Source organism: Sciurus vulgaris (assembly GCF_902686455.1).
Source record: "Sciurus vulgaris genome assembly, chromosome: X".
NCBI lineage: Eukaryota > Metazoa > Chordata > Mammalia > Rodentia > Sciuridae > Sciurus > Sciurus vulgaris.
This window is the reverse complement of record NC_136471.1, coordinates 123761633-123782907: the sequence shown is the minus strand read 5'-3', so window position 1 is coordinate 123782907 and position 21275 is coordinate 123761633. Positions and strand designations below refer to the sequence as shown.

General features: G+C 37.6%; 1 protein-coding gene across 4 annotated transcripts in view; it reads left to right on the top strand.

Moving 5' to 3' along the window:
• Positions 1-21275, top strand: part of PPEF1 (protein phosphatase with EF-hand domain 1) — a 141529-nt gene that overhangs the window by 32704 nt on the left and 87550 nt on the right. For all 4 annotated transcript variants that reach the window (XM_079122922.1, XM_079122919.1, XM_079122921.1 and 1 more), the window contains 3 exons: positions 8463-8590; positions 10533-10593; positions 20250-20413. In XM_079122922.1, coding sequence (XP_078979048.1) covers positions 8463-8590; positions 10533-10593; positions 20250-20413 — 353 coding nt within the window. The remainder of the gene's footprint in view (positions 1-8462; positions 8591-10532; positions 10594-20249; positions 20414-21275) is intronic.

The window sequence follows — 21275 nt, the reverse complement described above, 5'->3', positions numbered from 1 at the left end:
AACCCCCCAAGTCTTTGGCATCTCTGTTCCTTGTTCTCCAAAATTCAGTTGCTCACTCTCATTTCCTTCCCCCATAGTCTACCTCTGAAATCATGATTATCATTCTATTCTGTGATCTTTTGGTCTTTGTTGAAACCTCTGAGCCTTAGTCATTTCCCATGTCCCTGTCTCCTAACCCCTTCTTGTCTTCACTTTCTTCTCCATTCATCTTTCCTCATCTTACATTGGCTATCACTTGCACACGTTAAATCATCCACAGTAATCATATTTCAGGCAATTTAAAGAGAATTAATAGGTGAAATGTTTAATGTTTCTGAAACAATTGCTAGTAAACTAGCCACATTTCCTTGATGGGAAAGCCAAAAATATTAGTGACTTGATGTATTGTTTTATAGGAATAATTTAGCTTTACTTATTTATTTATTTTACAGTGCTAGGGATTGAACTCAGGACCTTGCACATGCTTGCAAGTGTTCTACCACTGAGCTATGCCCCCAGCCTATTTATTAGGTTTTATTTTGAAATAGGGTCTCACTAAGTTGCCCAGGCTGGCCTTGAACTTGCTATCATCTTCTCTCAGCCTCTCAAGTAGCTGGAATTACAGGCATGCACCACCACACCTGGCTGATTTATTTTTGAGTAGCCTTTAGAATTTATCTTCTTTGTCCAAAAGTTTTTGGTTTGAGTGTTCAGTTTTACACATCATATTTTGTCCTCGAATGGTTATTTTCAGTTTTGCTATGTGCAGTAATAGGTTGGCTGCAGCTGTGGCATTAAAAAACAGATGGATAAATTGGAATATTTTTGTAGTTGGAAAGGATCTTAGCATATAACCCAAAGTTCTTGTCGTTCAGATGAGAGACTAAGGATCAGAGAGGTTACATGATTTGCCTCAAGTTATATAGCTGTCATCTGGTTTAGTCAGGACCAAAATGGAAGTCTCCTGATTACAAATTCAGAGCATATTTATATAAACTCATGTAAATGGCATTGGTCTTTAGTCAAGAGGGAGTGAAAAAAAATCATGTCAACTCTAATTTTTGACCTTTTCTAATTGGAAGACCAGAGGTTTCTGAGAATGATAAAATTGTGATCTCTTTTGTCTCTTGGGGAAAATGATAGTTTTTAAAAGTCTGTTCTTCTCTTGTTTAAGAAAAATACTTTCCAGGGACAAGGACTCTTGTGCCCTTGCACTGCAAGGATACCAGAGTTTGTGAATGAGCATGCCTTCCAAGGTCTTTTGCCTTGCCACTGCCAGTCTTAGTCCATTATCTGCTGCTTTAACAGAATATCATAGACTGTTCAATTTATAAAAGATACCTATTTCTCATTCTGGAGGCTGGGAAATCCAATGTCAAGGTGTCAGCATCTGGTGAGGGCCTTTTTGTGCCTTATAACATGGCACAGACTATCATGTGGTGAGAGAGCATGCAGAGAGAAAAAAAGGAGCCAAACTCAGCCTATGTTATCAAGAGCCCATTCCGGAGATAATATTAATCCCTTCATGAGGGACCCAAGTACCTCACAAAGGCCCTGCCTCTTAATACCATCACAATAGCAATTAAATTTCAACATGAGTTTTGGAGGGGACATTCAAACCATAACACTGCCCCAAAAGCAGGCTTTGTGACCATCTCAGGTCTACTGGGCATGTGCTTTGAGCTGTTTTCCAGTGAAGCTGGAAGTCTCACTTGGTATAGTCATACACTCTTGCCACCATAGAATATCTGTAAACAAATATAACAATACCGACACCTGTGGTCTTCAGGCAGATGTGCTTTAAGCAGCTGAGGTAATAGATGCTTTTCTTCCTTATTTAATGCCTTTTGCCACTAGAAGATTCATTCTCTTTCCTATTCATTTGAATCCCTTTTAATTAGTTCTATCACACTTGTGCCTCTGTATCTTCCTGATTGGATGTCAGGCCCCTTGAAGGTACATTAAATATTTGCTCATCCTGGTGCTTCCTCTGGAGACCTCTGCCTGCAGAATTTCAAAATCAGAGTCTTTAAATGCTTTATTATTCCAAATAGGAATTCCTTGTTTAAAGAATTATCTGTTAAAGAAACTCCTACTTCAAAAACAAACAAAACAAGCATAAGGAGACTCCACCAATCAGCATGAAGAAAAACACAAGAAAAAAATCTTAACAGTAGTTGTCAGGGTGCTCTCTGCCACGTCCCATGTGGAGGAGGAAAGGGTTAACTGCTGGAGGATAATGTTGTTGATTTTTCTATTACCCCAAAAATTTATCTACTCAATAAACACATGAGAGCCAATACTTTTTTTATGAGAGGGAGTGTGACGGGTCTGTCCATACCAACTCTGGCCTCTTTACAACAACGGAGTTGCCCAACTCTCCATTATTTACAATATGCAAGTAAAAGGGGCAAGGACCGGGAGGAGCTTCTTCTGTGATGAACAGGATAGGGTGGAGTTAGGGAAGCCATTCTCTTAGGGGGAAAATTCCAGAAGGAGACAGGGAACCACTCCCATGCAGCACCACATACTTCCTGGCAGTTCCTAGAAGCCAGGCCTCTGTGTAACATGGCTCAACCTAGTCTAATTCTGCTAAATAAGGACTGCTTCCCACAAGTAGTTCCATTCATTCATTCATTCATTCATTCATTCATTCATTCATTCAAGAAATATTGGGTACCTGTTATGTTCCAGGAATACAGTAGTTAATCCAACAGACCAATCCAGGTCCTTCTGGGGATTATATTCTATGGGAGAAGACAGATTATAAATAAGTAAAATGTATGTTATATCAGATGGTGTTAAGCTGCGGATTACAAAAAAGGAAGGAGACTGGTGATGGTGGGAGGAGTGCCATTTTAAAAAGGATGCTTAGAAAGGCTTTACTGAGAAGGTGGCATCTGAGCAAAGACTGTGGACTGTAAGGGGATGAATCCTGTGCTAGTTGGCATGGCTCTTCTTGCACTCAGCAGCCTGTTTGTCCATGGCAGATTGTAACATTTCTAATGAAATAGTATGTGTAATTAGAAATTCTTTGGGGCTCTAGACTTTGTTATCATGGAGAGAGATAATCCTTTAAAAAAGTCTGCCATTCAGTGCTTCCTATCTTCCAGGAAATGTACTAAGCATTTTATATCATTCAATTAATATATTAGTGATACTTGTGTCAACACATTACTAATACACTATTATGTACTATTATAATAGACCTGGAAGGTATTCATTCATTTATTTGTCCAACAAAAATTCCTTGGCAGGCCTTTTCCCAGGTACTGGGGATGTAGCAGTGGACAAAACAAAGTCCCTATTCTCATAGCTAATATTAGAAATAGATGGTGAACACATGAACCATAAAGAATATGAGGTGGTGAAGGTGGTGCTGCCTCATTTTTTATGGCTGATTTCAAATGACTTGGTGGGTTGTATAGCACAGTGGTTATGAGCCCAAGTTCTGAAATTAGAGATCTGGATTTGACTCTACATTCTCCCACTGACAAGCAATGTGATCCCAAACAAATTATTTCTAGGACTCAGTTTCCTTATCTGTAAAATAAGGCTAATGATACTTCATAAGACTGTTGGGAATATTAGATGAAAAATTGAATTAGATGATCCACATAAAGAACCAAGCACAGTGCCAGGCATAAAGTAAGCACTCTGAATGTATTATCTTATTTACTAACCCCTACCTGGATATTCAGTTTCTTGCAAAATATAATGATCGCCACCAGAGAAAAGAATCTACTGAAAAAAGAAAGCAGAAAACCAGCTTCATAATAGAGAAACTACCTGTGCTAAGCACAGAAAATTGGCCAGACAACTTATTAAACCTATGTTGTTGCTTCTCTTGGGATGCATATGACAATAGTTTTTTTTTTTTTTTTTTCTGTGTGGAATAAATGCAACAGGGAAGACAAACCCTGTTACACGATGAAGCAGTAAGACCTGAAGTGGATTTAAGTTGTCCAAGAATTTCAGATCTAGATGACACAGGTCTTCAACTCTGGGCAAGGTTGGGACTGTTGGAGCTAGTAACCCCCTCAAGTAGGGTATGTCATAACTGAGTTCTACCCCTTGCTAATTTTTGGAGGTTTCTGCTCCAGAGGAGAATCCTCAGCTGGCCAGTGTTGCCCTGCAGTGAATGGGTGGGTTCCTAGGCATCAGGTAAGGTTTTAGAGGCCTCATGCTGGCTTGACCAGTCCTGCCAGCCTGCTTCCTTCTCTTGGAGATATTTCTGGGGGAACTGGATGCCCAAGGGAGAACAGCAGGATATAGATCAAAGCCCATTTTATCACTGCAAAAATACTCAAAATCCTAGTGTTGAAGTGTAGTCATGGACTGAATTGGAGCACCCAGAAGTTGGGAGCTTGAGGCCTATGCAAAACCTAGTTTTCCCACTCCATTGAGACTAAGCTATTCAGGTAGGAGGCTGAAACTATAGAGTGATTTTGAACAGAGAGAATTTGATTAGAATGTAAAGAATTAAAAAGTGGTATCCAGTTGTTACTAGGTAACTGAGAACCCTGAAGTATACACGGATAGCAATTGCAGGGAAGGACCACTCCTAGGCCTGAGAGAACAAAGGGAAAAGAATGGAATGATTCCACTTTAGAAACTTACAGGAGTCCTGCTGAACTGAACCTCAGCAGGTTGAGAAGGAGTACTACTCAGCTGATCCTGGTGTCAAAGGGCTGCCAGAAGGCCATTATTGCAAGTGCTGAGTAAACTGCAAATAGAACCAACTGTTGCTTCTGGGTGCAAGGAGCAGTTGCTAGGTTAGCAAAGAGGAACAGGAAGTAGACAAAAGGAAGTTGTCCCTTGTCCCTCATCTCATCTGTCAATCTCCCTCTACCTCCCTATTGGTAAGGCCTAATAAGGGGCAGCTGGCAAAGCAGAAATGGGGTCTGCAGAGTCCCACCTCAGTATTGCTGAGCTGACTAGAGAATGGTAGGGTTGGAGTTGAGATAGGATAGCTCAATAAGTGGCATCGTGCTCAGGTACAGGAATGCAGGCATAGACAGGTGATTGATTTCTAAGTGATGGTTGAGATTCCTGACTTTGGAGTAGAAGAGTAAGTGCAAGACAGAGGAATCTGAGCATAGGTGTCTACCTTCCAAGGCACAGTATCTACATCCACTAATAGAATAGAGCCCAATGAATGTGTTGTGTACTTAAAAACAAAATATCGACTCCTCCTGTGGAGAGTGGAGTATGGATTCCAGTAAGGGACTTAATATATGCCAGGCAGATATGGTAGAAAAAAGTTAGCTGACCTCTCTCCCCATGCAGGGGAGAAGCAGAAAGGGTAATATATGTAAAGTGTCCAGCTAGTGCCAGGCCCATAGTAGGCATTCAACAAATGGTGACTTTTATTATTCAAAGGAAGGAAAAGTACAAATGGATTAGGAAATGAAGTTAATGACTCTAGTGGAGTTAGAATCTAGGATTGGACTTGGTACCTGAGTCTATACTAGGTAAGTGACCTCCAGTAACATACCTGCTGCTCCAAACTCAGAACTTCCTTATGTATAATATGGAGATGATAATACCTATGGGCACTGAATGTCTTATAGTAGACTCTTGGCATATGTAGCTAGTTGTTCTATTATTAAATAGAAAGAATAAGCTTGGCTATTATTGATGTTGCTAATACTAAATAGAAGAGACTTTAGCAATCATTTTTTCTACTACATCATTGTACAGGTGAAGAAACTGAGGTGTAGAAAAGGTCAATAGATGTGTTCCACACCTGGTGCTCTTAGGAAGGAGTATAGTAAATGCCTTGTTTAATAATATGCTCCTTTTCAAAAGTTGCCTTTTCACTCCACCCTTGAGTAGATCCAGGATTTGATGAAATTCTTAAAAATGGGTGTCAACTGTCTTACCTCTCCTCTTTTCTAGGATGCACTCTGTATGTGACTGTGACTTTCAAGGGAAATTTGTTTGCCTTTTGTTTTTTTTGGGGGGGCGGGGGTGGTGGTTCATTTCTAACTTCTTTCACTGATAAATGAAGAAGAGTATTGCACCTTTTGAAATATACCAAATGAATTTGGTTTGTAATTAAAACAATTTTTTCCCCTGTCAGTCATTGTCTTACATACTTAGCATAGATTTGCAATTCAATGTGTGGTGTTCCTAGAACCCAGCAGAAGACCTGGCACATAGAAGAACTATGAGGGGAGGTGCTAGAAGACAGATGCCTGCAGGATGATTGGCATCCTTTCAGGTTTGAGGATGTAGACCTGCTTCACTAAGAGGCTGGGGGTGAATGGGGTGGGAGAATATTTACCAACAAGGGGACTGACCAGTTGGGAATCCCCTTATTTCTGTTTTACATATGAGACCCCCCATCCCAACCCACTGATATTCTCTAATGAAAATCATGGCAAGGTCTTGTGGAGATTCTTCATAAGTGTTAATAGGGATTTTATTTTCCCCAGCTTATTTGGTTGCAGTTTCCAGTTTTTTAAAAATGTTTAGGTAATCTTTCCACCTTCCCCAAATCCTAAATCTTGTAGATTCATTAATGTTGAACCAATGCTTTTTCCTGTCTTAATTCTTTGTATATGCATTCTTTTCAGATGTATTAAACAAATAAAAACCCTTAAAAAAAAGAGAAAGGTCAATAGCTCCATGGATGTTAAAAATTTGGGCTATGGAGTCAGTCAGACCTGGGTTCAGATCCTTGCTGCCCATTTCCACTTCCTGGCTAAGCAAGCTTAAGTAAGTTCCTAAATCTCTCTCAACATCACAGTGTTGCAAGGACTGCAAGAACTAGTTGCCTGACCTCAGTAAGTGCTCAGTAAATAGCACTAAAACAGCACTTTTGTACTTGGTGAACACAAGAACCCCTGAGGGGAGAGGGGTGGTGAGTATTCCACAGACCAGGCCTTTCAGGAGAGCCTGGGGGTTCCATGATGATATTGTGAGAACACTTTGATTTTGGCCATGGTACTACCAATTATTTGCTTTGCAATATTGAACAAGTCTCTATTTCTTCTCCCTGTGGGTTTTTCTTATAAAGATCATGGTATTTGACCTTAGGTCTATTTTCCCAAGTTTTCTAAAAGCTGAATAAAAGAATAAGAGTCTCTAGAACCCATGAACCTTGAGGAAGCTCATAAATAAACATTATTATATGACTATGTTCTGCTTGATACTCAGTGTATCACATCGTGTCAAACCAAAGGATGCTATTATTGAAGGCAGGACCTCTGCTTTCAGAATTCAGATTGTTCTTGTTATAGTCAGCTCTTAATTTTTATGCACTAACTGGGAAAATGATCGCACGAATAAAAGGAGGCAGCTGTTGTTGATGCTCTTCACTCTAAAACTTGAGGAGGCATAAGAGACTATATTTTAAATCTCATTATCTCTCACCTGATCATTTTTTTCAATATTGTGAAACTAGAGGGTGGTTCAAAACAATAGAGTTGCCATTTATTTAGCATGTACTTGATACCAGGCATTGGGCTGAACTTTTCGTCTGAGAGTATCTCATTTTGTCCTATAGTAACTCTGTGAGGGAGGGAGGTCTGTTTATTTATCTGTCTTTTTCAATAGAATCTCAGGCACAGAGGTACAGTGAATCAAACTTCTCAATTCATTGTATATTGCCATCAATTCTCTATGCAAGACCCTTTCTCTATGCTAATTAGTTTATTCTGTTTTGTCCATTTACCCCATGTTCATGTACCTCCCCTATAAGTAACCAGTCTTTTTTGGGTAGTGCCTATCTTCTCCTTTGCATATACTGTTATGAAATGTTCATTATGGCTTTGTGTATGTATATTTTAAAATGATATTAAGTGGTATTGTGTTATATTTCATTCTGTCTCTGACTTAAAAAAATGGTTCTGATGGAAGCACTATGTTTTAAAGACCTCTCCCTATTACTATGGATTTATGTAATTTATGACTTCCAATTGTGGCATGCTACACCATGGTGTGCACACCCCAGATACACATTCCCTGTACTAGTAATGGATAGCCAGGCTGCATTGGTATCAAACTCCTTATTGCCACAAAGAGGCAATTGCATCTTCATATGTCTCCTTTATAGACTGTGTAGACATTTCTTTGGGATATATAGTGAAGAATAGAATATTCCTAAGTAGCACCAGTGGTGAGTACTGTTATCGTCTACATTTTACAGTTAAAGAAACTGAGGCTTTGAGAGTTTTAATAACTTATCAAAAGTCACATAGATGCTAATTAGCAGGGCTGGGATTCAAATTTAGGCAGTCTTACTAAAAAAATTCTACTCTTAATGGCTATGCCATCATTATTCTCTAAGTGTTTGAGACTTGAGAACATTTTTATAAAAAAATATAAAGGTCAATCTCATTGTTTGCAGTTTTCGTATTCTTAGAATCTATGAACCCAAGTGAATTGATTGTTTTTTTTTGTTGAAGCACCTACTTCCCTCTAAGAGCTGCATAGTAACCGATTTTCTCTAACTTTCATATCCCGTGGGTCTGCAGTGGTAAAAGCCGCCTTGGTCATCCAGAACTGGTACCGAGGTTACAGAGCTCGACTGAAGGCCAGACAACACTATGCCCTCACCATCTTCCAGTCTATTGAATATGCTGATGAACAAGGCCAAATGCAGGTCTGTTTTGCAAGCTTGTCTCTCTTTTTTTGGTAAAATATTTCTCTTTACTCCTTGTTACTGAAAGAATGAACGTTTGGGTCAATTTTAAGCTGAGGAAGCTTTGATAGAGCTTAGAAATAGCTGTTGAGAGAGTGTGGTTTTGGAAGAAGATGGTGTTTTTCAGTTTCAAAGTTCACATTTTCCAAAGGACTGCCAGATGTCTAGCTTACTAATAAAAATAGTATTAATCTATTTTTGGTTGTATGCCCTAGTAGAAAGTAAAGTTGTTGCTTCATGAAAGGAAAATACTTTTAAGGAGTTAAGAAAATGAAAGAATTTCCTGGGAACAAATCTGTGAACATTCTAGAAGAAAATATATATGAATGAGGAATACCTTTTTAAAGCTTCTATAAGGATTCATTTAAAAAATGAGTTCTTTTTGTACTAGGGATTGAACTCAGGGGCACTTGACCACTGAGTCACATACCCAGCCCTAATTTATTAAGAGACAGGGTCTCACTGAGTTGCTTAGCCCCTCACTTTTTGTTGAGGCTTGCTGTGAACCACAATCTTCCTGCTTCAGGTGCCCCCCACCCCAGCTGCTGGGCACTGGAATTACAGGTGTGCACCTTGGCACCAGGCCCAAAAATGGGTACTTTTTAACAATAAAAAAAAGTCTTGGAATGATCTCCAATGTAGTGGTTGATGTAAAAAAATAAACCTGTAGAATAGTATATAGATTATCCTATATATGTGAAAGAAAATTAAATATATAGCTGGGTGTGGTGGTGCATGCCTGTAATCCCAGTGTCCGGGGGTTGGGAGGGTGGGGGCTGAGGCAGGAGGATCAAAGCCAGCCTCAGCAACTTAGTGAGATTCTGCCTCTAAATAAAATATAAAAAAGGGCTGGGGAGGTGGCTCAGCAGTTAAGTGCCTTTGGATTCAATCCCCAGTACCAAAAAAAACAAACAACAACAAAAAACCCCAACGAAAAACCAAAACTCAAACAAAACAAAACAAAAATATACAGTAAAATTCTGGGAAATGATACATAGCAAATTGTTTATAGGAGTTAGTTCTGGGGACAAGAGTGATATTAATAAAATAGGTAAGAGGGGCTTCTCAGGCTGGAGATGTAGCTTAGTGGTAGAGCACGTGCCAAGCATATGTGAAGACCCTGGGTTTAATCTCCAAAATCCCTAGTACTGGGGGGAAAAAAAAGAAAAAAGGACTAACTTAACAGTCATATTTATGTATCATGTTATAATTTTAAAAAATTAAAAATTAAAAAAAATAAATTGCTGGATTTCCTCTTGGCAGCTATTAAATGATACACTGGGATTCACTCAGATGCTCCCTTTCCCTTAATTAGGAGTCACAGTCTTGGTTATCTTTTTAAGCACTATTTAATCTTACCACCAAAGAGAAAAGAAGAGATTATAATAAATAAAATTTAGTAGATGTCTTAGATTGGACTTTCTAGAAGCAGAGTCTGAGAGGGGGATTCTGGTACAAGTGACTTATTGAGGGAATGTTTTCAGAAAAAAACCTATAATAAGGAAGTGAGAAAATCAAGATATGATGGTAGAAGAAGCCAAGTAAAAATGTGCTTTCTGGAGAAGTCTGACCTCAGCCTGATCCCATCAGGAGCTTTCAAGTGTGAAATGCATCACAGTTCGTCCTATGCAGGGGAAGGGAGGTGGGGGACTGGGCTGGTACTCTTGTTTCAATTTGTTGTTGTCTGTGAGCAACCTTCAAGGAGGGATGTACGTGTAACATCCTCAGTGACTCCGAGTCTGGTACTGCCCATCTTGTGAGGACAGGATTAGGTGTGACCCTTAGTAGCTGAGGCATCTGGAAGATGAATGCTCCAGAAGAGTAAGGGACTTGCACCCACAGTATTTATCATAGTAGTTGCTTGGGGTTCATTAATTGATTAATATCTTTTTATTTTGTTCAGTTATCCAATTTCTTTACCTTCATGTTGGAAAACTTTACACCATCACGTAAGGAAGATCCAGGTAAGCAAAAAGTTTTAGTCTTTTGAAAAGTAACTATTAAATATTGAATTGCCCTCATCAAGAAATATAAATCCTGAAGATGGAAGAATGCTAAGAAGTTGAAAAGATGCCCACCTCTCTTGTCTGTGTGACACCCAACAACTGTGAAATCAGTTCAACTGACTTTTTTCTTCTTTTGATGGTGTCTGCTAAGTCAGCATTTAATTTTTTCACTTTTAAAAAATTGAATTAGATTTCATTCACCATGCTTTTGTTGAATACCTTCTCTTTAACCACAGTCCATTGATGTTCAATAGTAGCTTAATGAAGTGTATCTTATTTTTCACCCACAAAACTTTTGTATTGAGAAATAAAAATATCTTGAGTATTTCAGAGAATAGATCTGAGTGAAAACAACAGATTAAGTACAGTTGGCCCCAACATGTCTGTTTTTTCCCCTCTTTTTCTCCTATCTGCTATGATTTGAATGTGTCCTCCAAATTTTATGTGTTGGAAACTTTATCCCCAGTGCAACAGTGTCAAGGGGTGGAACCTTTAAGTAATTAGGTCGTAGGAGGTCCTGCCCTCATGAATGGATTAATGCCATTGTCATGGGAGTGGGTAATTATCTTGGGAGTGGTGTCCTTATAAAATATGAATTCAGCCATCATCCCTCAAACATGGTCTCTCACCATGGGATGCTTTTATCCATGTTATGACTTACGATGTAGACGATGTAGCAAGAATGCTCTCACCAGACATGGCCTCTTGGTCTTGAACTTCCAAGTCTCTAGAACCCCTAGCCAAATTAATTTCTGTTCATTGTAAGTTATGCGGTCTGTGGTATTCTGTTATAGCAGCATAAAATAGACAAGACATCATAATCTGTCTCTGTCTAGTCATTCTGAATCAGACAGGTGATATCGGTGTAGTTCAAAAATGATTTTAACTTTATAATTGTTTGCCAGGCATGTATTTCTCCTGCAAATTAAGATCTGCTGTTGTTATTTCCAAGGCAGAGGCCAGACCTAAAATATCATTTTTCTTTAATTTGGGCTAATCATTTTTTTTTGCTCTAATTAAAACATATGAGGTATCTAGGAGCATCTTTTAAATAATTGGCAAATACTTCAAAGTGGCGAAAGAATGGTTATGTTTATTTTTTGGCGGGGGTAGTAGGGATTGAACTCAGGGGCATTCGACCACTGAGCCACATCCCCAGTCCTATTTTGAGTTTTATTTAGAGGCAGGGTGTCACCAAATTGCTTAGCACCTCACTTTTTGCTGAGGCTGACTTTGAACTCCCAATCCTCCTGCCTCAGCCCCCGGAGCCACTGGGATTACAGGCGTGTGCTACCACACCCAACTGGTTATATTTTAATGGAATGATTTGAGCTAAGTACATATGTATGAAACTTATTAAAGCATTTAATGATCCATAGAAGCTTTCTGAATGGTGGAATAGCCAAACCTGAGAAGTGGGGAGTGGGTGGAAGTCATTTTCTTTCTTTTAGATAATTGCGTTTTGAAGACATTGCTTGTGCTTTGTGTTCTTTGGCAAAAAATGTTTTTGAGAAGAAATATAATGATGAAATGAAACAGGGCTTTTTCTACCAATGACCTAATATTTCAATCCAGGCTCATTTCATCAGTCACTTATGGAGTTTCAGGGCCACAGATGTCTGGGTTCCCCCCCAGAGATACTTACTCAGACTCTGTATATTTTAAAATCTGCATTTAAAAAAATTCTACAGGTAATTTAAAAATATAACAAAATATTTTTATCAAAGAAGGGAACGGTAATTCTTTTTTCTTCTTTGGTACTGGGAATTGAACCTGGGATGCTTCACCACTGAGCCACATCCCCAGCCCTTTTTATTTTTTAGACAGGGCCTCACTAAGTTGCTGAAGCTGGCCTCAAACTTGAGATCCTCCTGCTGCAGCCTCACAATTTGCTGGGATTACAGACATATGCCATCACACCTGCTTATTTTAGTTTTTATGGTGCTTAGGATTGAACCCAGGGCCTTGTGCATGCTACACAAGTGCTTTACCACTGAACTACATCCCCCAATCTTGAAATATTATCTTTTGATAAGTGGATATTTTTAATGTGATATGATTTTTTTCTTTATGGTTGGTGCTTCCTGTATCATTTAAGAAATCTTTTCCTGATATGAGAAGAAAATATGTATACATATATTCATTAGTACAAAAATAAATAGAGGATTAACTTATAGAATAAACCAGAAGTGAATGACATTGTTTACCCAGGTGGTAAGTACAGAGTAGAAAGAACGGAAGAGTGGAGATTGGATAGAAGGGATGAGGGAAAGAGTGACACTTCTCTGAGTATACCTTTTTGTATTTCTGACTCTTAGAATCATGCTAATGTTTCATATTGCCCCCTGAAAATAATTAAAAATAAGAAGTACATGCGGGTGTGTGTGTGTGTGTGTGTGTGTGTGTGTGTGATCTCAAAGTAGAATACACACTGTGTTTTAGTCAGCTATTTTGGTTGCTGTGAATAAAAGATCTGACCAGAACAACTGAAGAGGAGGAAAGGTTTATTTGAGGGCTCACAGTTTCAGAGGTCTTAGTCCATTGAAGACCAGCTCCATTCCTTGGGGTTCAAGGTGGGCTGAACATCACAGTGGAAGAGTGTGGTAGAGGGAAACAGCTCACATTGTGATCAGGAAGCAGAGAGACTCTACTCTCCAGATACAAAATATATACCCCATAGCCATGCCCCCAATGAACCACTTCCTCTAGACACACCTCACCTGCCTCCAGTTACCACTCAGTTAATCCCAACAGGGATTAATTAACTGATTAGGTTAAGACTCTCACAACCCATTAATTTCTCCTCTGAACCTTCTTGAATTATCTCACAGATGAGCTTTTGGGGGATACCTCATATCCAAATCATAACACACTGTGACAAATTAACCTAACTGTACTACATATGAATAACATAACCACCTAAAAGATATGGGAAAGAAACATATTAATCTAAGCAATTTTGAAAAATAGCATCTTAACCCTAATGTGCCTTGATGAGTTTTGATCTTTTCTTTTTATCCTGCTTGTGGCTTGCTATGCTTCTGTGATATCTAAGTTGGTATTTTTCATCAGGTTTGAGAAATTTTCGTCCATTAATTATTTAAAATATCTTTCAAGTCTAAATATCTTATTCTTTGTGAATCTTCCTATTTTTACACTTAGAAAGCCCTGAAATATTTAAACTACAGATCACTATGCCTGTATTTCTAAATGTTTTCATGATTTAACTTTAAAAAATGTTAACACTTCATACTGTTTGGATTTTTTATATTAAACTATTGAATGAGAAAATCTTAATGGCCAGTGTTTGAAAATTATTAAAAAACACAACTACAGAGAAAAATTTTCAAGTAGTTAACCAATTTTTCCTGCAACATTTATTTGATAATACTTTCACTATGATTTGTAATGCTTCCCTCTTAATATGTTTTAGTCAGTTTTTTTTTTGTTGTTGTTGTTGTTGTTGCTGCAACCAAAAGACAAGAACACTTTCAGAAGAGGACAAGTTTATTTGGGGCTCACAGTTTCAGAGCTATCACTCCATAGATGGTCAGCTCCATTGCCCTGGGCCAGAGGTGAGGCAGAACATCACAGCAGAAGATTGTGGTGGAGGAGAGTGGTTCAGGACATGGCACCAGGAAGCAGAGAGAAACAGACTACTCTACTCAACAAAGGCACAATGTAAACCCCAAAGGCATGCCAACAGTGACCCTCCTGCTCCAGCCACATCCTACCTGCTTATAGTTAGCACCCAGTTCATCCCTGTCAGCAGATTAATGCACTGATTACGTTAAGGCTCCCATAGCCCAATAATTTCACCTCTAAACCCTCTTAAATTGTCTTACACATGGACTTTTGGGGGACACCTCACATCTAGACCATAACAATATATTCATTTAAAAGTGTATCATTGGTCTGGGGTTGTAGCTCAGTGGCAGAGTACTTGCCTAACGTGTGAGGCCCTGGATTTGATCCTCAGCACCACATAAAGATAAATTAATAAAATAAAGGTATTGTGTCCATCTACAACTAAAAATAAATAAGTAAATAAATATATTATTGGGTTTATTTCTGATCTGGTATTCCCTTACATATCTCTCTATTGCAGGATCACACTGATTTCATTATTGCATGTAACAGAAAGAGATTTACAGATTATTGCCATAGATTGATTTCTAATGCCGTCTTTGGCGAGAGTATTATAGACAACTTCCACCTAGACCTGTATAACTGAAGTGTTGAGATCCCTAAGCAAAGAATTTTTAGGGGGCAGAGGGTTATATAACATTCCCAGATACCGAGCCCAGATTGATGGATTGACTTCTGAGGCACAGAGTACCTCAAGGCATTTTGGGTCTTCCAATGAAGAGAGATGACCTTAAAGCAGTATTTGTCCTTGCAATCTTACTACCTTGTTTATAAAAATCAGTTATACCAGTTTATCTCCCCATCCTACTTTCAGAGCTCAAAACTAGTTCATAGAACTGAATGGGAGTAGGGACTTGAATGCAAATATCCTAGTTGATTTTTCACATCAACCTCCTCCTCAGGCAGAAAACTGCCATACCTAGCAACAGGTCTAAGCAGAGACTGGTGGAAGTGGGATAGCATGTATGTAAGTGTTGGTTTTTGATTTTTCTTTCTGCTTCCCAGATCAGCTAAGATATTTTGTGTGTGTGTATTTTTTTTTTCTTTTTCAAGAAAAAAAAGGGCTAGGAGTATTTTATATTTTTTCTTGCCATGGTAAATAGGATATTTTCTCCATGATATCTTCCTATTGATTATCGATAGCATTTTATAAAACTTTTGACTTATGTCTATCTTATTTTGTTCTTCTACTGAATAATATTAATGAAATTATTGCCACTTATTTTCATTAAATATTTGCCATATGCATGTATTTAAGTACTTTAAATATATTATTGAATTTGGTTTTTATGACAAACCAATGAAATTATTATTGTTACTTACCTTTGGTAAGTGTAGAATCTGAGACTTAGAAAGTAATCTCCCAACGTTATTCATTTTAGCACTGGTAAAGATGTGAATCAAGCCACTGGGATTAACCTCTATTGTATTTAATTTTCCAATTCTGGGAGTTTTTCAGTTACTTTTCTTGAGTGTAGGTATTTAATCACCTTGGCCACAAGAAAAACTATATCTATCTAATAGTTATTGTTCTAATTCCAGCTTCATGTCTTATTGAATTGTTTGGAGCTACCAGAATAACGTTAAAATGGAACAGTGAAAGTGGCATTCTTTTTTTGTTGTTGATAATTTAATGGAGAAACTTATGATTTAGTCAAATTAAAAAAATATATATTAAGGAAGTATCCCTCCATTCCTAGTCTTCTAAGTTCTTAAAAAATCATGAGTAGGTGTTGAATTTTATGAAATTCATTTTGGTATCTATTGACTGGACACCAGTGGTTTTGATCCAGATTCATAATTGGAAAATGAAATAAGTATAAATGTGGTTCAGTTGGTACTTTCCTTTTTCCAGCAATACCCAGAGCTTGCTTTCAAAGTAATATGTGGGTGGTAGAGACAGCAAAGGGTTAATTCTGTGTTGCACAAATTTTCACATATTGTTGCCATTCATTAAATTATTGTTATTAGTTATGAAAGTTGCAGCCCACAAGGACAGTATATGCATTAGAAATGTTAAAACTTTAATGTTTTCTTTGATATACGAATGCTAATTCACAATGAGAGTGGGGGCTAGGGAAGGATAGAGGTACTTTGCATTAGATAGAGGGGAGTGAAGACAGGGGAGGGGGTTTGGGGATGGGAAGGATAGTGGAATGAATCAGACATTATTACCCTATGTACATATATGCCTACATGACCAGTGTAATTCTACATCATCTACAACCAGAAGAATGAGAAGTTATATTCCGTTTATGTACGTCAAAATGCATTCTACTGTCATGTATAATAATTAGAACAACAACAACAAAAAGAAATGTTAAAGCTTTGTATTATTTTCATATATGGCACATGAGCAATTGGAAGAGAATTTATATTATTCTTTATGTTGCTAAAAACCAGCAGAAGGATATTGATTTGACATTGACTTGATATATCACATTGAGTAGTTTTAACTAAGAATTGGCTTAGGAAAATGGTCCTTTTTCATATTTTTATCACCAAACTTTTTAAGGAATGAAGGTCATCAAATCTATGAAAGGAAGGACCATATTGAGCTTATTTTTAAATTTAATTTAAATTTTGTACTTATACATACATATATACATATACATGTACATATATACATACATACATATACACATACACACATACATACATACTGAGGATTGTACCCAGGGACACTCTGCTGCTAAGCTGTATCTCCAACCCCTCCATTTCAAAATTTTATTTTGAGATAGGTTCTCACTAAGTTGCCCAGGCTGGCCTCAAACTTGCGATCCTGCTATTTTAGACTCCCAAGTAACTAGGATTACAGGCATGTACCACCACACCCAGCTAAGCTCTTTTTTTGGTTTTCTTTTTTTATGAATGAAAAGAATGTTTTTATTTTGTCCTTACCTAACAAGACTGATTTCTAATGATTGGATTTGATGGAATTGTCTTGTTATGTCAGCAGATGAGACAGCACAGGTGAAGGCAATGATTGGGAAAATGAAGTAATTCTTGCTTAAACCTCACAGAATTGTTATTATTCAATAATTTATAATTATGTCAATAATGCTATATAGTATAACATAGATATGTTTCAATATATAGTTAAAGTATAATGGTTAAGAATATAGGCTCAGAGTTAGCTTGTCTGGGATTGGGTTTCATCTCTCCACTTACCATCCTGCCCCATTTTCCTCATGTATAAAATAGAGAAATAGCAATATTTACTTCATAAAAATAGTTGTGATTACTGCATAAATTTATACATGTAAATATCTTAGAACAGTGTCTGGCACATAGTAAACATTCAGTAAGCAAGAACTATCATTGTCATTGTTGTCATCATTGTTGTTGTCATCATCATCATCATCTTCAACATAAGAAGGTGGGGTTTGAGACTCAACCTAGGTGCATTGCTGAGTTTTGGAGAATGAGGAGAAATTATCCAAAGAGGAGACAGAATGAAGGAAGAGTAGTTTAAGGAGAGGAAACAGCTAGAACAATAAATATAGAAATATTAAATAATAGAGTGTTGGGTTGGAAGGTTCGAAGAGGAAATCTTTCTCAGTGTGGACAGATGTGAGGTCCAGGGTAGAATTTTAGATTTCCGGAATCTTCAACCACATTTAATTGTATTAGAGTCTGAAGAGAGGATCATGCTGAAGGTATAGGCAGCAAAGAAAATTGACTAACATGGTTGCCTCTGAGGATTTGGAAAGAACAAAGGGTTAGATATCTTCATATGCATCCCCATATGCAAATCTGCATCCTCAACTTCTTTTTCTCTTTCCTTCTAACATCTGGATTTCTAAGTCAGGCATGCGTCAAAGGCCATACTACCTTTGTCATGAATACTATAATCATGTCATAAATTCCTTCCCGATCTATAGAACAAAATCCCCTACTCCTGATCACGTGTTCCGTGTTCACTTTATTTTTTAAAGTCTATAACAGAAAACAATATTTACAATTCTGTTAGATGATACATTTAAATTTCTGAGGTTTTTGTGTTTGTTTTTTTTTTTTCCCCCTGAGAAGTGGATTGTTGTTTTCTAAGAGTTTTGTAATTAAAATACAAAATAGGGCTGGGGATAAGGCTCAATGGTTGAGTGCTCCTGAGTTCAATCCCTGGCTACCTGCTCCCAAATCATCAACCATCACCAAAAAATGTTGGAGTACACAATTTAGAAAATATTTTTTAAATGACCAAATATAACTTTAGAATTTTTCAAGTTTAGTTCTTAAATGTCATCTCCTCAGTATAACTGGATCATGAAAAAATATATTTTGTCTATGTCTTCTAACATCATACCTTCTTAATACAATCACTCTAAATATTCAAAAAGATAGGAACTATTTGCAGAGACCTCCTGATGAATGGCCTTAATTACAAGTCAGTGTTAATGAGTTGAAGAATATGTCACCATCTTCTGGGTCTCTTTCTCTCTTTTTTGTTATTAGGGATTGAACCCAAGGACGCTTAACCACGGAGCCATATTCCCAGTCCTTTTTATTTTTTATTTTGAGACAGGGTCTCACTAAGTTGCCGAGGTTGGCTTTGAACTGTCAATCCTCCTGCCTAGCCTCTTGAGCCACTGAGATTTTAGGTGTGCCACTGTTCCTGGCTTGGGCCAGTTATCTCTTACTGCAATCATCTTGTGTATTAGCCACAATACCTCCGCGCCATGTAATAAACATTTCTTCTAGCAAGTCTACAGATTAGCTGAACATTTCTGATGATCTTGGCAGGCTTGATTTAGCAGTATTTTGGGTCTTGGCCTAGTTCACTCATGGGTCTGAAACTCTGCTGGCTGTTGAATAATCTTGAACAGCTTTGGCTAGGATGATGCAGCTTTGTTCCACATGGTCTTGGTTTTTTTCAGTAGGCTAGCCAGGCTTAGAGGTAGTGGCAAGTTTCCAGAAGAGAGATTCATACAAGGCCTCCTGAGACCTGGACATGAAGTTGGTAGGTATCACGTCCACCATATTCTTTAGGCCAATGCAAGTTATCCCTAGTTTGAAGGGATGGGAAAATACTCTTTAAAAAAATTTTTTTTTAGTTGTCAATGGACCTTTATTTTATTTATTTATATGTGGTGCTGAGGATGGAACCCAGTGCCTCACACATGCTAGGCAAGCACTCTACCACTGAGTCACAACCCCAGCCCAGAAAAATACTCTTGATGGGAGAAACAACTAAATTATAATTGAGGCCACTTTTGTGATCAGTCTATAACATCCTCTTTATCTTTCTCTCCCTGAATTGTCTGCATGCCTGTTCTTGAGCTGACTGTTTTATGGGTAATCTTGCAAGAAATGACCGTGGGTCTCAGTTCCTACTAAAATGGGGAATGTAGGCAATCTGTTATTATACAGAAATTTCTCTCAGTGAGAGTTTTGGGTATTTCTGCTTATGGTTTGTCATTTAACTTTATCTGCTTTGTTACCGAGAAAAAAAGAAAATCATGTCAGGAAATTTTTATGTGAAGGGAGAAGCAAATCAATTACAACCAAGTAAAATCCTCTGAAGTGTTTAATGAGAAAAAAATGAATGTTGTAGTTTAATTTTTTTGTAGCTCCTGAATAGCAGTAGATGTTTAAATAAGATGCACTGTTGTGTTGTTTAGCCCTGTTCGTAAAAATCTGAGATATAAGAGTGAGCAAAGATTTAGAGTTTCAAAGAATCAAAATACCTTGACTGACCAGTTTTTATGGTACTTCTCCTCCTTCCCACTGATTATGGACTCAGTGCTTTGGCAAAACATTATCCGAGGAAGGGATATTAGTTAACCATGTGAATGTATCTATTGGTCTCAGAATCAGTCGTTCCTCATAGTTACTTGTGGATATCTTGATATTCATAATATTTGGCACCAGTGCCTTACATGGGCTAGGTATTCGAGAAGATTTTTATTAAATATAAGTATTGAAATATTGATTCCCATTGTTCATCCCCCTTTCTGTCTTTCCAGCACTAGTAAGTCGGCTTTTTGAAACCACCTTCCAGGATATCAAGGATAGACGGGACTATGTAGGGTTGATAGATGTACCAGACTCCTATGAAGGCCCTCGCCTGGAATTTCCTCTCACTTTTACTGACATTGGTCAACTTCTTGAGGCATTTAAGCAACAACAGGCAAGTGGAAACAGAAGCTGCCCTGGTACAAAGCAGGTGCTCAGTGACCATCTGTTGAATGCATGAATTTCATACTGCCACAGAAATATATTTCCTTGGGAAAGCATTTCACCTTATGTCAGAGTTACCTTCTACTTTGTTTAACCTATTAAATAGAAGTCTCCTCAGGTGCATAGCAACCTCCTCTTGATCTGGATGTTTATAACTTTCCTTTTTCATTTTTCTGATGTAATTCATATACCATAAAATTCACAGATTTAAAGTGTACAATTCAGTGATTTTTAGTACATTAACAAGTTTGTACAATCATTACCAATATCTAATTGTAGAACATTTTCATCACGCCCACAGAAAGCACAGAAAGGCCATTCTGATTTACCATTCCCTCCTCCTCCATACCAGGAAACCACTATTCCACTTTCTGTCTCTGTAAATTTACCTATTCTGAATATTTCATATAAATGAAATTGCATAACATATGGCCTTTTGTGTTTGACCTTTATCACTTAACATAGTGTTTCTAAGGTTCATTCATGTCACAGCATGTATCATTACTTCATTTATTTTAATGATTGAATAATATTGCATTGTATACCACAGTTTGTTTACTGTTTTATCTGTGGATGGACATTGAATTGTTTTTACCTTTTGGTTATTATGAACAATGATACCATGAACATTCATGTACAAATTTTTGTATGAACACATTTTTCACTTCTCTTGGGTATATACCCAGAAGTAGAATTGTGGGATCATATGGTAACTCTGTTTAACTTTTTGAGTAACTGCTAAACTCTTTTCCACAATGGCTAAACAGTTTTACATTCCTACCAGCAATGTATGAGGGTTCCAATTCTCCATG